The 16,815-nt window shown below is 37.6% G+C and overlaps 1 protein-coding gene across 1 annotated transcript; it reads right to left on the bottom strand.

Moving 5' to 3' along the window:
* Positions 1–4,191: 4,191 nt before the first annotated feature.
* Positions 4,192–16,194, bottom strand: LOC119991707 (nuclear pore complex protein NUP155). Its single transcript, XM_038838122.1, has 13 exons — positions 15,709–16,194; positions 13,466–13,635; positions 12,677–12,803; positions 11,168–11,430; positions 9,287–10,958; positions 8,573–8,785; positions 8,156–8,403; positions 7,636–8,050; positions 7,236–7,441; positions 6,145–6,502; positions 5,465–5,683; positions 5,002–5,330; positions 4,192–4,631 (listed from the first exon to the last, which is right to left on the bottom strand). The coding sequence occupies exons 1-13, from the start codon at positions 15,865–15,867 to the stop codon at positions 4,514–4,516; spliced, it is 4,497 nt and encodes a 1,498-aa protein (XP_038694050.1). The 5' UTR covers positions 15,868–16,194; the 3' UTR covers positions 4,192–4,513.
* Between the last annotated feature and the right edge of the window lie 621 nt (positions 16,195–16,815).

Below are 16,815 nucleotides of genomic sequence, written 5' to 3'. Positions count from 1 at the left end.
CTGCACGCCCCAAAGGCTGTATGTACAGTAAATGCGATCCCAAAGACCTTTGTTATTCCATCTAATATCTGTCTATGCCATATATAAATACAAGTGTCACATTGGTCTAAAAATTCATGTCAAAATATATCAAGGCACATATGCAAATACTAGTTATAGAATCAGTTTTGAACAAAAGCCTTCCAATATCAAAAATTCAAACCTTTCTCTAATAAAATTTCTTCCAAAGTACTAATATGTATAAAACTCATATCAAGTATATATCTTCAGGTTTGAACATATAGATATTGATATGCTAAACTGGTAAAATACTCGGTTATTGAACAAATATGGTTTTAGTATCACTCACTTCAAGCCAATACTTGCCTAGCACCTCTAGACCCCCCTTCCACATGTGTTTATTCTACTTGTTCTACACCTGCAATTCAAAACCAACCATTCCCTCAATTACAACTTGTTGTCCAATAAGCGCATATTGAATATGATACATGTTTTGAAGCTATTTGGCCAGCGGATTTCATAATCATAGAATCGTTGAACATATGAATCAATTCTATAAATCTACTTCATAAGCTTATGCCTTTGCTCCTCAACCATAGAAGCAATTCAATAGACCCAAAAATCAAGAGAGAACATGGGAGCATAAGGAAGGAATTGAGAGTACACAAGATGATTTTTTAGGGCTTGTTAGAATACCTGTTGAAGTAAACTCGGTTAAACCTTCAACTTCTCTATCAACACTCATACTCTCACTCTCTCGCACTCCCTCACCTTTTTCTATCTTCAATTGTCAAGCCCCGATCCTCAAAAAGTGAAGAAAAAGACAACACAAACGTGCACCTCACGTGCTACATCACAAGTCATTATGATTTCACTCAAAATTTTGGCAGCATCTCCCCATAAATTAGGGAACCCAACCTGTAAACAGAACACGCAACAAGTCAAATAACTTCTAACACTATCAAAATCAACCAACCCTCAGGGTCCATAATCATGCACATGTCCCATCATCGTCATCAGATACCCAATAATCATGGGATGCCACTCTCGACCAACCAAACACAATCCATATCCAAAGCATAAACAAAACTCCCTGTGCAACAATTTACTCACATAACATAGCAAACAAACAATAAGTCATGCATATACTTCCATATGTATATATATACATATATCCAGACACACACAACAAAATAGCCACCACTATCACGCACTCTACTACTAATCCGTAGCCTATGCATTAGATCCTTTCCCACCTATGGGGAGAGAAAATGGATAGGGTGAGCATAAGGCTCAATAGGGACAAAACAGTAGAGCATAAGTAAAGAATAATAAGGTTGAACGAGTAACAACGTATATTTGATGCAATAATATGCAATGCAATATAACAAATGATCTGATCAACTCAACCAAACCTCCATATCCACCCCCAATGACACCCAAGCAAACAGATCAGATTCCCACCCTGTGTTGATAAACCGACGAGAATCCATCTGTGCTACCCCTCTCTAGCACCCAACCAATACTAAGAAACAAACACCGGTCATCCATCAATGTCAATCTCAAACCGCTAGAGAGAATGTCAACACGTATGTGGTCGCAACCACTCAGTACTGGCTCCACAGTGATATCTCAACAAGTCATGCTTGGCCTAGCATCGGATAACTAGCCAGGGTGCAATAATAAATATCGCTACGGGAATCCTATGGACTAGGACCATCACAAAGCTTTTATCCATCATCCACGCACGTACCCAAATAACATCCAACACCTAACATAAGCCCCAAGTTCATACTTGGAACCTACCATGCATCTATTATGTAATCTTTAAAAAAACATGTCATAAGTGCAATAAATATATATATATATACATACACATTCATCAAGATGCATGAAGAGTCATACAAAGCTCAGTTTTTGACCAAGCTTTCCAAGGGTTATTCATTTGTACAATAGAATCACAACATGAACAATAATAGAAGAAGAGATAATGGTAAACTATCAAGACTTGTTTCCCCTCGGAATAAATCAAGGTAGAAACCAAAATTTACCATTCTAGCAATTCGGTGGCTTGAAAGTGTTTCGAAATAAAAAGGATAAGAAATCCCTACCTCGAAGTGAACTCGTAATTCTCACCATGAAAGCAACGTGCACTCTACGCCACGCCAATTCACTCACCTATTCAATAAAATAAACTCCATTAAGTTTCCCTATTCACCAACCCATTCAAGTCCCACATTTCATACTCCACAATCTAACCCATTTCCTAGATATTCACATTCTACCTTAATTTTTCAAGGTTAAAGAATTAAAATCTTATCATAATATTATATTATTTTTCATCCCGACCCAACCTTAATTAGAACAATTTGAGTCAATAAACCTTACCTTGAAACTTGTTAGTACCATCAACTCAAGAAAGTAAAGTCTCCTCTTGGATTGGTTCAAGAACCACACTTCAATGGTCTTCTTCGGTCTGCGTAGGACTATTGCCTACTTTGAGTCGTAAGTAATCACTTTTGAATCCCCTCCACCTTCTCTTGTGTATCTTTCACCAAGTCCGGACCTGATAATGTCATTTCTCCTACCTCTGCCCAACACAATGGTGATCTACAAGGTCTTCCATACAAAGCTTCATACAACGCCATTTCAATGCTACTTTGGTAGGAGTTGTTGTATACAAACTCCACCAAAGGCATATAATCCTCCCAACTAGCCCTGAAATCCATAATGCATGTCCGAAGCATGTCCTCCAATATCTGAATAGTCCTTTCACTTTGACCATCACTCTCTGGATGAAACACAGTAGAGAAACACAATTTTGTTCCCAATGCCTCCTGCAAGCTCTCCCAGAACCTACCAGTAAATCATGAATCTCGATCTGATACTATAGAAAGTGACACTCCATGCAACCTCACAATCTCCTGAATGTATAATCAACTCAAGGACTCCAATGTGTCCGTCTTGCTAACCGAAAGAAAATGTGTCGATTTCGTCGATTCGTCCACAATCACCCATATCGCATCATGTCCACGAGGAGATCTCGACAATGTCGCAAAAAAATTCATCGTGATGTATTCTCATTTCCACTCTGCCACTGGAAGTGGTTATAACAACCCCGCCAATCTCTGATGCTTCTCCTTCACCTATTGACAGGTAAGGCACTTCGCAACCTTACCACATCAGTCTTCATACCTCTCCACCAAAATTGTCTATGCAAATCCCTATACATCTTTGTACCTCCTGGTGCATAGCAAATCTCGAATGATGCGCCTCTCTCAAAATCTCCTCACATAACTCCTCATCCTCAAGTGTAATATAAGCTATAAGAAATCAATCAATCAATACTATATATAATAATAGTCTAATAGAGTCATAGAGACCTCGCATGGTAAACTCTTAATTCTCATGCTGCCTCATTGACATACAAATATTTATAATATTATAATTAATAGTTTGATAGTTTTTACATATAAATATAAATATTTATAATATTATACAATTATCTCTTGCATATTTTTTTACATATAATAAAATTATATAACAAATCCTCATGAATGGGTAAAATAGTGGAGCCCTAAAAATTGAAAAGACAATATGGTTAGTGCAACGAAATAGAAAGGATATATTGGGAAAGAATATTTGAATGGTACAAAAACGGTCCAATTGAAGACAATTTCAAAATAATTGTAAAATTGTTTGAATTGTCCTACAAATACTACCATCAAGATGATTGTTTGGCTTGCATATGTATGCTGCCCAAAAATGCTTGGCAAATGAACCCTTAAGGTAATTGATATTGAGGGTGTTTTGAAAATTTCAATGATAGTTTAAATAATATAAAATTCAACTCCATAGGTACTGAGACCACCAAGGAACAGAGTTTTAATAATTTTTATTAGAAATTAAATTTATAATTGAAATTTTATATTCAGTTTTCGAAAACACAACACCCATTTTAAAATAAAAAATACGAGAAACATGAAAACACTTAAAAATAGCTTGAAAAAAAATGAAAAAAGACAATCTCTATAGAAAATAGAAAACATCAAAAATATAAAACATAACAAACAGACAAACTCTATGAAGTACAATGTAATAGGAATCGCATTAGCCTAATCAAAATATCAAGTTTTAACAAATATTGTGATTACAAATTTTATAATATATGTCAAAGCATTGATAATGTGATTACTAAAAATTAAAATTAAAATTAAACCAAACATTATCATATCACATGAATACAATTACCATTACAATACAAGGATAACCAATCAGGCCCTTAAAATAGAGCTATGGATAGTTTTATGTATTCAAATTTGCTCACAAGATGTTAAAAGCATGAGGCTTTTGAAACTTATCACGCTTTCCTATCTAACAACCAATATCTGATATCTCTACTGAACGATCAAGTGTCAGGCTTAATGTTACAAGACTACTTCAACTATTGAAACTATAATGACCTTATTCTCAAAGCTACAAGAAGATATTTCATACATGGGAATACATGATTTCAAAATCGATCATATGAAAAAGGACTAATCACAGACTCTTCAAGTTCTCGAAAGCCTCGATAAACGGCCTCCGTTCTGTTCTGTGGAAGGGCCAACCTCCGCACCTCAGTCATATACCTGCTATCATGAAGTCAACAACAAAAAGACGCTCATTACTAAACTTATTAAACATTAATTCCATGGAGAATAACTAAATCAATTGACAAGGTACAATATAGAAACAAATATATCAAATCTCGCAATTCTCTTGGCCTGAAATAATGAGACATCAAAACAGATACTGATGGTAGAACGACTTTACTCCACGTCAGAGCACCACACCCCCTTCGTTGTATTTCCATGCTCATAGTTTGAGCATGGGGCCATGGGCCACTAGTTAGTGACACCTTACTGCTCTGCCTTCAAAGCCTAGAGAACTGTATCCCAGGCGTCACATATGAATTATAAAGCAACTGATAAAAGAACAAGCTGAAAATGATAGGTTCACCTGTTTGCTGCACTGGTAACCTTATCTCGAATTCCTTTATTAATAATTGTTGTTTGCTCCGGAGAAAACGTTCCACCTAGTATTACCGAAGTTCCAGTAGCACTTGTACCAGTTCTATGTGCAAATACAGACAATGCCCACTCTCGAAGTACCACTAGAACTGATCGGAGAAGGCGCAACCTAAGGTTTGAAGACGGCAAAGTGGCTCCACTAGATAACAACTGATCATAAGTGTTCAAAACAGGTTCAGCAGCACCCTTGCAAGTAGCTAGCAAAGCCCTTGCTACATCTTCGTCTCCAACAGATTCAACCCCTTGATCTATTCTCTCCTACAACAATAAAAGGACAGTTGGAACAAAATTCAGACTTTGATATAAATCCCCAAACATGTAATCTGATCCCCGTCCAAGCACGCAGAAAGAATTTTGCCAAATGAAAGGATTATGCATTGAAACAAAAGTACCTGGGCAGCCTTCTCAAGGTGAAGGCATAGCGTGTCCAAAGGTAAAACAGCTCCATCTCCAGGATATACATGGGAACCAGCCCTCTTCAGCACAGAGCAAGCTTCAGCAATGCCACCCCTTGAGAGAGCTTGATCAATTAGTCTAGCCCATGTTTCTCTCATGATGCTACTATCAGCATCACCAGAATAATTTGCAAAGTAGAGCATCTCAAGACATATCTGAAAGAAGAGCAACAAATTCAACAACCAAAGCACATTTATGATTGTTGATATTTTTGGACTTTGGGGGAGCCCACATTACATGAGCCTACAATTGGGCTTACAAGGCAAGTGGATGGGTGCCCATCCTTTCTCAAAAGCCATGACTCATGAGTCGGGTCCAAACACTCACCTTATAAGTCACTCACCATTTCCATATTTTTTCAATGTGAGACTCTTGTGTGGGTTCCAACAATGATTTAGCATGTTCATTTAGCGAAAACAAAGATCCTTAACACCACAAAGCATGACAGACCAGGACTCAAAAAAAAAAAGAGACAAAAATAAGAGGAAGAATAGCTTTATCTCAGAAAGCATGATCATCAAAGAGTAGAATATGAAGAATCGAACAAATTAGCCTCAATAGTGTGAATAGCCATGCAATGTTCAAAAAAGGAACAATCTCAAGGAGAGAGACGCACCTCCCAGAGTTCAAATGGAACTGCATACTCATTATAGAGTTGAGTTATGCTCTTTAGATCTAGAGATAGCTCCTTGGCCTTATCTCGTGCAACGTTTGCCAAATTTGCATCGTCAGTAGAAGTGTCATTAGGGACTGATCCATTTTGCATGGATTCTGACGGGCCAGGGAGAGCTTCCGATCTTGAAGCTATTGTCTCCAGTTCCTCTTTAATTTTTATTTGAAACTGAAGAACAACAAGTTTTCCTTCAAGCAAATCCAACAATCCATTGTCAAAAACACCCCTGCTAGACCCTCCAGCTCCATCACAATTGCTAGCATTCTTGGCCTGTAGAACTGCATTACTAAGGTACTGACGTCTGAAAATTTAAAAAGGAAGATATCAGAGATAAACCATGCTAGGCAGGAGAGGGAATTTGAAGTTGGCATACAAAGAAAGGTTTGATAAGTTGGCTTTGCACCTTTCTGTGGCAAAAGAAAGGTTAAAGAGGCAGGTTTCCTTTCTATGCGTTCAACCAATTAATTCATTGAAAGATTCCATGAAGGAAAACCCAAGTCCAAAACTAAGCTCAATCTTAGTGAGAGCTCACAAAACAAATGTCATCAGCATATTTTGTGACACCTAGGCATAGCACTAAAGTTGTTTCATTGCAACCCAGGCATCATAGTTTCAAACCACTGGAAAGGTTCCTTTGCATGTCGCATGAAGGGACAAGGCTACCTACATCTGTGCTTCCTAGGCCTCACATCACAGCAGGAGCCTTATGCACCATGTGTATTGCATGATACCAAGCAATAAAAAAGGTCACTCCCATGCCCATGGCTCCAATAGTAGAGTCAGTTTCAGGGAAGGGTGGGATATGCGCACCCTTACCACTAGGTTAAGGACTCACCCTTTCTTAAACAACCAAGCAATGTTATGTTAAATAAGACCGAAGGGCAAGATATACTTTTGGTATGTATATCTCTCAACAGAAAATGTTTATATCTCTCAACAAAAAGAAAAGGTGCTCTGTCATCTTACAAGGAAAAATATTTACAAGTTATAAACAGTGGCAGAACAAGAAGAAAAAATTGGAAGAAAATGCCAACCTCTGTTCAAGCGTGGGAACATCTCCAGCATTCATTGAGCGCCTTTCAGCCAGTCTTAACAATATATGAGCTGCAAGTACATGCTGCCGCTTCACAACGTAGTACCTTGCCAAAAGATCAAAGTACTTGGCTTGACGAGTTGAGATTGATGCTCCAGACTGACTAATTGGAGAACTTGCCGAGGTAACAGCAGAAACCGCTCGAACCTACAGATAAACAAGAGAATAAATGACACAAAACAGGCTAAGTAAGATATCAGCAAGTTCAGAATTGAAGACCGATTCCAAGTTTGTAGCACCTAAGACCAAAAAAGAATACTCAGTTACAAAACCTATTACAACGATTTGTTACTTCAAATCCAAGCCAACAATCGGGGAAAAAATTCAAAGCAGAACCTAACCTCCTGTAATGGATCTCGGCCAGCATTTTGTAAAAATGGTACCAAATCAGGACCTCCATACTCCAACAGCTCATTTTCAAGTCCTAAATCAATCATTGTACGATATAGGTACTCATGAAATAACCTGTCAGGTGACTGGACACCAAGCTGAACAATCTGGCAAATATATTTCCTCCTAGAAGCCGGATCCAGGGCAGATTGGGCGGCTGCAGGCCTCACAGGAGAACCAAATTCCCTTAGTGAAGCCTCTCCTTTTAGGCTACGCAAAGCACTAGTAATTATTTCATAGCAGTGCTCACGCTGAGCAATTGCGTGTTCTCTGATTGCTAAATCAGTTTGTTCATTAAACGCATCACCAGCAAAATCAAGAGCCTGTGCCTTCTGAAGTGGTAACCGAACCACAGCTTCATAAAACCTGCAGTGCTTTCTCATTTATGAATAAGACATACTAATCTAATCAAAGATTGAAGAACCAAACAAAACTTCTCTACACTTGGGTTAGATAGTAAAGAAAACCCACCTTAAGTCTTCAAACCGTTTGCACACAGTTCGTAAATCTGCAGATTCTGGAACTTTACTTAAGAAATCGAAGGCCTCTCTAGCGAGATTCTCCTTCTCCTCTGTGTCAAATGCTATAGCAGCTCTCTCAAGACACTCCACAGCTAAGAAAAACCTGTAATCAGACTCCTTGAAATAGCTTGGACAACCCTCCCGTAATCTTCCACTAATATCATTAACAGTTCCCCTGCCATCAGGACCAGTATAGTACTGGAGCCATGAATCACATCAATTAGAGAATTGATTGATCACGCAATATATAAAATATCAGAAAACATTAAAACAAGCTATCACTAAAAGAGGGAAAGGAGAAAATTTATTCCATCAACTGAAATCACTTTCAATGGATCGTTGCCGGGTTCCACATAACTTGCGTTACCTCCATTAGAGCAGATATTAGCCTCGTGGCAATTTCATCACCCTCCTCAGTACAAACTAGTTGATGGAATGTCAACTGCACCAGTGCCTGCCGAAGATTAGCATCGAGACTCTGAGCTAAGCGTGCCACGTGATGCTGACAAAGCAGCTGGAGCAAAAACAGAGCTTCACCAGATCTGAGAAGCAACTGCCTGATACATTCCATTGCCCTTACCTGTAGTAAAGTGATCATTACAATGTAGAAGAAACAAAAAGTCCATTTGCTATGGTGGTGAAAATTTTCCAGTGACATTATTAAAACTGATTGTTACAAAATTGTTATGGCTTCTATCTTGGATGCACTTACGACAAAATTGATGTTGGGTAATGTGACCTTAAAAATGCCAAGGTATATTTAAAATTTCTGATGTTTGGTTGCCAAAATGAAGTGCTGCGTTTTAGAAGGGGCTAAAAAAGGTAAGATGAAATAAAATTCACATTCATCTTGAATACACAAATACATGTACAGTACAAGTGAATGCACCACTTCAACATGAAAAATATAGCAGCGAGCAAGCTGCATGCTGCAATTATTTTGTCACCAAATGCCCATTTAACAATTTTAAAATGTGTTCTCCCATTTAAATATGCATCCGTGAGTCACAGAAAAAATCGCAAATGAACTCTAAAACAGAGAGTATAAACACATGCACATAATTTGATGATCTCAAGCTACCTCCATGGCTGCCAATTCTGCAGGGGTATAAGGTAATCGCTGTCTTTTACTTGATGTCCCACCGCCATTAGAATCAACATTTCGCGAGTAAGCGCCAAATAAGTTTCTCACCATACTTCTGTCACCAGCAGCTAATTCAGAACCAGTTCCATACAGAATAGAACCTGTTAAGTCTCCCAAACCAGCTACGCAGCCATAAAGCCCCCTTCTTTGGTTCCTTCTAGACCTTAATAGCTTTTCTAAAGAACGAATCTTATTTTCAAGGATTTGCATAGCCCCAAGAGTGAGCCTGCATGCAATTACTCCATTTTCTGATGTATAATCAGATGAACCTGAACTACCTTTCATAACCATAATGGGAAGTTCCCACAGAGGAAACAGTAACCTTGATGTGCAAAGGCAGAGCCCTTCATGAGCACCTGAAAATACAGGCTCGGCCTCCTGAACAACCTGTCCCATACTGAACCCTCCTCCTGCTGATCTAGCATTTGATAATGCACTACTACCCTCAAGTTGTGGCATTCCAACAACTCTTGGGTCCTCAAAATTTTCTGCTGCTTTCTCAGCAACAACATTGCTTATAAGATGTTCAGAATGAACGATCCTTGAAGCTAGCATTAGACACATTGCAGCAGCCTCACCAGCTCCAAAACGGCTAAAAAAATCTTCTAGGGCAGATCTTGGTGAATTTGACTCAAACAACCTTCGTAGGATGTCCACAGGCCTGTTAAAAACAACTTCCATCATGCCCATGGTACTGAAAACAATGATTTTCCTTCTTGGCAGTATATGCTGGGTTGTAAGGTCACCCCTAGCCCAAAGTTTTACAGATGCCTTTTCACAAGACTCGCTCGAATTTTCGAAGCCACTGAATTCAAGTTCTGAATATAAGGATTGTACAGTGTTAGCCGTATCTGGTAAGGGTAGAACATCGGCTACATAAAGCATTCGACCTTCAATGGGAAGGGAAGATACAGTTTCCCTCAAAGCCCGAGAACTCCTCGCACTCGCACCTAAACTCCCAGAAAGAGATGATTGTGAGCTCCCATCCCTATTCACAATCAGAAGAGAAGACATGGTTGGTGGCGACGAATCAGAAAGGACAAGTGTTCCAGCAGAATAACATGCGTTCTCAACCTTCAGAGACAAATCCTCATTCTGAGTTCTACCAGCAAGAGACATGGATCCAAAAGCAAGTCCGCCACTGACCCCCAGAGGAGGAGAAGGCCTAGTTGTCACAACTTTTAAACAGCTTGGTTTATGACTACCATTAAATCCACCCAAACCTCCAACAACACCATTGCTTCCACCTGATGGAGAAGTTGAAAGATACATCCTTCTGCCATCGGATAAAACAGCAACTAGGTGCAAGCACTTTGATTCAAGAGTGGACAAAGGCGCAATGCAAACTATAGTTGGTTTTGTGGATCGAGTAGGGGCTCTTTGTCCAGTTGACTGTCGAGCTCCATAATGACTATCCCTCTGACTCTGACTAAACAAATTCCTCTCTTCTGCCACTTTCTTCAGAGTGCCATCTCCGCTTGGACCCAGAACAAAAACCTGAAGTTTCATCTCTTCGGTTCGTGCATACAAAATCTGTCTTTCATTATCGACGACCATTTCGATAATGGGGTCAACAGCTCCAAACTTAAATACATTTGGCACAACCCACCTGGAAACCAAAGGTGTGTATTTTATCTTAACATTGATAAGTATATGCAAAAAAAAGAGAGTTCAATATTCAACTTCAGTATAATTGACCAGCAAAAATACCAAATGGACGTAATCCAAATAAAAATAATGAAAGAAACAGTGTTAACAGGTTTCAGCTTTTAACTCTCACTTAAGTCAGAACTCAATGCAGTAACGAGCATGAGATACCTCGAAATAACACTACTCAATCCTGCAGTGAGACAGACTTTGCGACAACGTTTCTGCCAGCCTGAACCAGTTGTGTAATGCAGCTCATAGATATGGCCATCACGCCCAGCCAGGAAGATACGACCCTTATCCGTGCATGTGATACAAGTCATGGTCACTCCATCAGATGGTATCGTATACTCTGGCAAAGGTTGCAATGAAACCTCACCATATGGATCAGTACCATCAACTCCACCAGAACAGCAAACCCCTACAAGAATCAACTGATGACGAGAAAAGGTTGATAAGTGAAATAAGACCAGCAATTTAAGGACGAGAAAAATTAAAAGAGTAGAGACTTATGAAGCAAAAACTCAAAATGAAAGTCAAAGGGTAAGGGAACATTATTGTGAAGGATAAATACGTAATTTACATGGGACACAAAACTTCTTAAACTATAATACAAGAATGAAACAATTTCCAAATTCAACAGGACCCAAATGCCAGACAACCATACCTTTGTAGAACTTAAAACGGTATTAGGTCAATTCTTCCTGTTTCATTACTGTTATACCAAGAGAATCACCCTTTCCATCATCAAGACATCAACAAGAACCAATATCCATTAAACAGTATATATATGTTACTTTCTGGACAAAGTATGCATATAATCACCCATAAATAAATCAATATCTCCCAAGGAATCGGAGTTCAGTGCTCTACTTCCACTGCCAGCTACAGCATTCAAAAGAAGGAAATGAAATTGAACGTAATAGAGGGTAATTCATCTTTTCCATTAAGTTCCTTGTGCTAAAGTACATGATAAAAAAGTGACACCCACATTTCCTTTAAATATATGTTCCAAGTTCCAACTAAATAATATGTAGCCAATTTGCCCACCTTTATGTGGGTAAAAATTTCAGATATTTGAGCTCAAAATATTTAAGTTCAAATAAATTCACTCTTTTAACATGTCAATTTTACAGGACTTAATGTTATCTGGACAAGAACATCATTATATTAATCAATTAGAATATTAGAGCGACGTTACATTCTACAATAATATCCCAACATTCAACATATGTCAGACAGATAAACAGAGGAGAAATTCAGTAAGCATCTTATAGGTTCACAGTTTAGATTTTGAAATCTTACAGAAGTAATAGTAAAGTAGAAACGAGTATGAAAAATATTAATTACAAGTAAAGGTACATTATCCTTTTATAAACATTCATGCCATTCAGGTCCAATTAAGAAGAATGCACAAGATTGCAAGAAAATTAATAATTAGTAGCATCTATGTCATATTCAAGGATACATACATTATTCCAAAGGAACTGGCTAGCACAAGAATAACCCGCCAGAATTAAGCAAATGAAAACAAGAATTAAATGCCAACATGGCATTGATGCTGATGCAACAAAATAGAGTAATGATATTGTTTACTGGAAAATAAAAAATACGTAAAGCTCTTACTCAAAAGCATATCATAACATAGATATCTTTCAGAAGAAGGTTAAGGATTATTACCTCCACAGGAGTAGCTAATATTAAAAGATACTGGATAGCTTCAATAAAAACGCCAGGTTTAGATTTGGCAAGGCCAACAGCACAGATAGCCTGTTCCTCTCCACTGTATTCTGGACACTGCCCATCCCTACTCAAGACACAAACGCCAGAAACAAATTTGAAGAAAAGAAAACAACGTAGGAATATAGTTCATGGACGCAATGTGCATAAAATCGAGAATGAGCAACTTAGTCATATGATACAGAGTAAGAATATCTAAATTAGCATCCATAGAAATGTCCTATGAAATTTATTTCTTTTAATTGAAAAGTCAGCAATAAAAGTGCAAGAACAGAACTTTAAATGTGGAAAAGGTAAATATCATAATTCTTGACAAGATGTACCAAAGTCAAGACTCAAGAGGAAATAGAAGCACTAATTTTGGTTAACCTAGACTGAGGAAGTGCTGTCAAAGTTTAGGATGACTAGTTGACTACAAGGTTTTTTTTTTTTTCAGGTGAGATAACTACTTGATTATGACCAAACAAGGTTTCTTTTTTCAGGTGAGATAACTACATGATTAGGACCAGCCAAAACAAGGTATTGCCTTTCCTAGGGAACTCCCTTGCAATTGTGAAATAAAAGATTGCAAGGATATCAGCATAATGAAAAATTAATGCACAATCTGCTGATTTAGGCCACTAGATCCTCAGCCGCTCCAGAATAGTACACAAACTTGATTACTCTTCAAACATAAATAAACATTAGCCATTAAATATGACATCTTAACCTAGAATACAAAAATATTACCACGTGTCAAAACGCCAGAGAAACAAAGAATTATCTACCGATGCCCATGCCCTGCGTATCTCCGGAAATATTCCACATAAAGCAGTTCCTTCACCTCCAGCTGCATTGTATCTTTCAATGAGCACAGGAGGCAATTCCCAAGTATCCATAACCTCAACCAAAGGAGGCCACTGTAACAAAACATAAAACAATAAGTTTTCAGAGACTAGAATCCATCTCCAACCAACTATAACATTACTTTACCCAAAAAAAAAATCTATGACATAGACAAATGCATGTAAGTCCTCTACAAAAGGTAAAACAAAAAAATTAAACAAAATAAAATAGCAACAGAAGCAGCACTAGAAATTAACAGTACAGAACTATGAATTAACACTTCTCATTATGATAACAGAATCCACTTTACTCAATCAGAGAAGTAGACCATACCCTCAAACTCTAAAGACATAATTAAAGCTCCACATGCAAATACTTGGGAAAGAGAAAAATTTTCAGAAACCAAATTTGAGTCTTATATTTGGAAACGCATCCATTCATTTCCCTTGACACAAACATGAGACAATGACCAAGGCACAATGCAAAATAGGGCAGAATTATTTTTTTTTCTTGCGTGAATTTTGTTTAACTGGAATGAGATCAAGGGAAGAGGGCTCTACAACTTTAAGGATGTTCTCCAGGCACTCAATGTAGCCGCCTTGAAATCCTATGGCCTGCACCCTTTTAGTGTTTTTTCAATACTACTTACCAATTCAAAAAAGGTGGAAGAGGGCTCGGCTCTGCACTGTAACAATATTATCCAGGCACTAAATGTAACCCCCTTCAAATCCTATGGGTGGCACCCCCTTGGTGGTTTTTCAGTGCATTTTAAAATTCCAAAATTAGGGAAGAGGGATTAGGGAATACGTGAGTTGCTCAACATATGGCTCACAGTGTGCCATATGCAGCGGGAAGCTATTCTAAAGTGGGACTCTCTAAATCTTCTTGAAGCTATTCTATTTATTAAATATTTTTGTATAATTTAATTGCTTTATCCTTTTATTCCTCGTATTTGATTTGATTTAGTTGTGGTGCACTCATTTAACTCTCTAGGTACCAGGCACAAAACCATTCTTTGACATCTTTTGATAAACTTACCATTGCATCAATTAATTGAAAAACTATCCTAAATCATGGTGCTCATTATCAGTTTCACAATACATTATATCCACCATAATATAACAGAGCAAATAAACAAAATAAAATGATAGCACAACCTCAATTGAATGACCTCAGTGGCTAAAATATGAATTGTGGCAGTCGAGATATCACACAACACATGCATGTAGTGTGAGCTACTACACATGAACACATGTCATTTACAATAAAAATCATTTTGGGGCTTCATAATGTTGATTACTGGCTACTGCTCATATACATATCAAATTAGTTGGTGATAAAATTCAAAGATAACAATTTATTTTCTTTGGCAATGGCATCCATATATTTAGTATCAGTATGCTTTACCTTTTTAGTTTTACAGAAATGTTTTGATCATCTTTTGAACCAAAATAATATGGACACATTAAACTACATCTGGACATTAAAAACAATCTCTTTCATGCTTTCTCATGACATCAAAATAAAAATTGCAAAGACTAAACTGCGAAGCCTTTCGTAAGTAAAGCATACTTGTTTCTTATCCCTTTTAAAATAAAATTTATGTTCACCGTGCAGTGTGATTCACCACTTTTACACATGTATTTATGTGCAATTTCAAAGGGAATACTACACAAGTCCAACAAACAACCCGTAGTGTTTGTAAAAAGTTGGAATGGAAAATATAAATTCACTCAATAGGCACCAAGGACATGTATAAAAATACTATAAAAACAATAGGCCGATAGCATGTACAAGATTAGTACAAGAAAAAGCGCACCCAGGTTTTAAATCATTACAGATTCAATGAAAACATCCACATAGGATTACCTATTATCAAAAGTTCTCAAATTTCCTTTTTCAACAACAGTTAATATCAATGCAAAGAAAAACACACAATTCAGAAGCCAAGAGAACATCGATAACTGGAGAGCTGAAATAGTTCCAACTTTTTGGATTATATATGATTATGAAGAGTCCAATAACTGTCAACTCACAATTTTCTTTAATTTTCTCGGCAACCGAGCACATCAAACAAAGCAACAATGATTTAAAAAGGGCAGCGACTAAAAGAGAAACCCCTCAATTAGCGGGAGATAAAACAATACCTCTCTGGGGTGAGTCGAATAGGGATGACTCGCATATCTGGAAGCCTCCAGGGCTTCTTCGAGGTCGACCTGGGCAGCAACCTCGCGACCAATGCGATCACTCACCACAAGACCCGCATTAGTGACATCGCGCATGACAATCTCCTCTTCGGACGACATGCTCGAAATCCTAGCACCAGAAGAGGAGATTGCAGATTTGACTCAAAATTCTAGGGTTTCAATAAAAGTCGATAAAATCAAAACACAAGATTTTCTAAATTTCTCGTGGTTTCCTGGAAAACAAGCATGAATGATTCAAATTGGAGAGGGAAATTCAAGTTGGGTCAGAGAGGGAAAGTGTACGGGTGTTAAAGAGTAGTAGAAGACGAAGTGAGACCAAGAGGGAGAGAAGCAGCCAGGAAGTTTTTAGGAGGGTTTAGTGTGGATGGCGGGCAAATTAATCATTTTCGTTTTTTTTTTCCCTTTAAATTGGGGGATCCAGAACATATTTTCGGTGCATCCGGGCGGGGTTTTTAATTGCAATTTTTGAATATGCTCCGTTTGGGAGTGTTTTGTATTTTGATGTTGTGAGCTGAGCTGAGGTGAGGTAAAAAGTTATGGTGTTGTCAGATGAGTTATGTTGACAAAAAAGGTTTGACGTGTCGTAAAAAAAAACTGTGTTGAGGTAAGTTGATATGGAGTTTAGGTTTTGATGGAAAGGTGCAAGTGAAATTTATCCAATTTTTATTATAAATACTAATAAATTACTTTATGAATTTATTAGTGGTTGAATATAGCAAATTTAAATTTAGTGTTTCACAAATTTATTTAATATGAGTGTATTGAATATAAAAAAGATTTATTTCCCTATTCATTCACAAATTTATAAATATTAAGTTATTATTATAACTAATAATAATATTATCAATGATGGATACTTCACAAATCACAACCCAATCATTGAAATGGAAAAACAAAAAAAAATCAAAATCGATGCTTCCAAATAGATGAACATAAAACCAGAAAATTAGAAAAAAAAATCAATGTCATCTGCACAGAGGATGAGCAGATCTAAGAAGAGGTGGTCGTCATCTGCACAGAGGATGCCACACACCCACTTCGCCCTTC

This window comes from Tripterygium wilfordii, chromosome 3 (genome assembly GCF_013401445.1).
Source record: "Tripterygium wilfordii isolate XIE 37 chromosome 3, ASM1340144v1, whole genome shotgun sequence".
In the NCBI taxonomy this organism is placed as follows: domain Eukaryota; kingdom Viridiplantae; phylum Streptophyta; class Magnoliopsida; order Celastrales; family Celastraceae; genus Tripterygium; species Tripterygium wilfordii.
This window is presented reverse-complemented; position numbering and strand designations above follow the sequence as displayed.

Excerpts from the sequence above, each read along its gene's own strand:
- LOC119991707 (XM_038838122.1), bottom strand. The coding sequence starts at position 15,867 with ATGTCGTCCGAAGAGGAGATTGTCATGCGCGATGTCACTAATGCGGGT. Across the intron at positions 13,636-15,708 it reads ATTCGACTCACCCCAGAGAG|TGGCCTCCTTTGGTTGAGGT; the intron begins GTATTGTTTTAT and ends GTTTTGTTACAG. Across the intron at positions 7,442-7,635 it reads GCCGAGATCCATTACAGGAG|GTTCGAGCGGTTTCTGCTGT; the intron begins GTTAGGTTCTGC and ends GTTTATCTGTAG.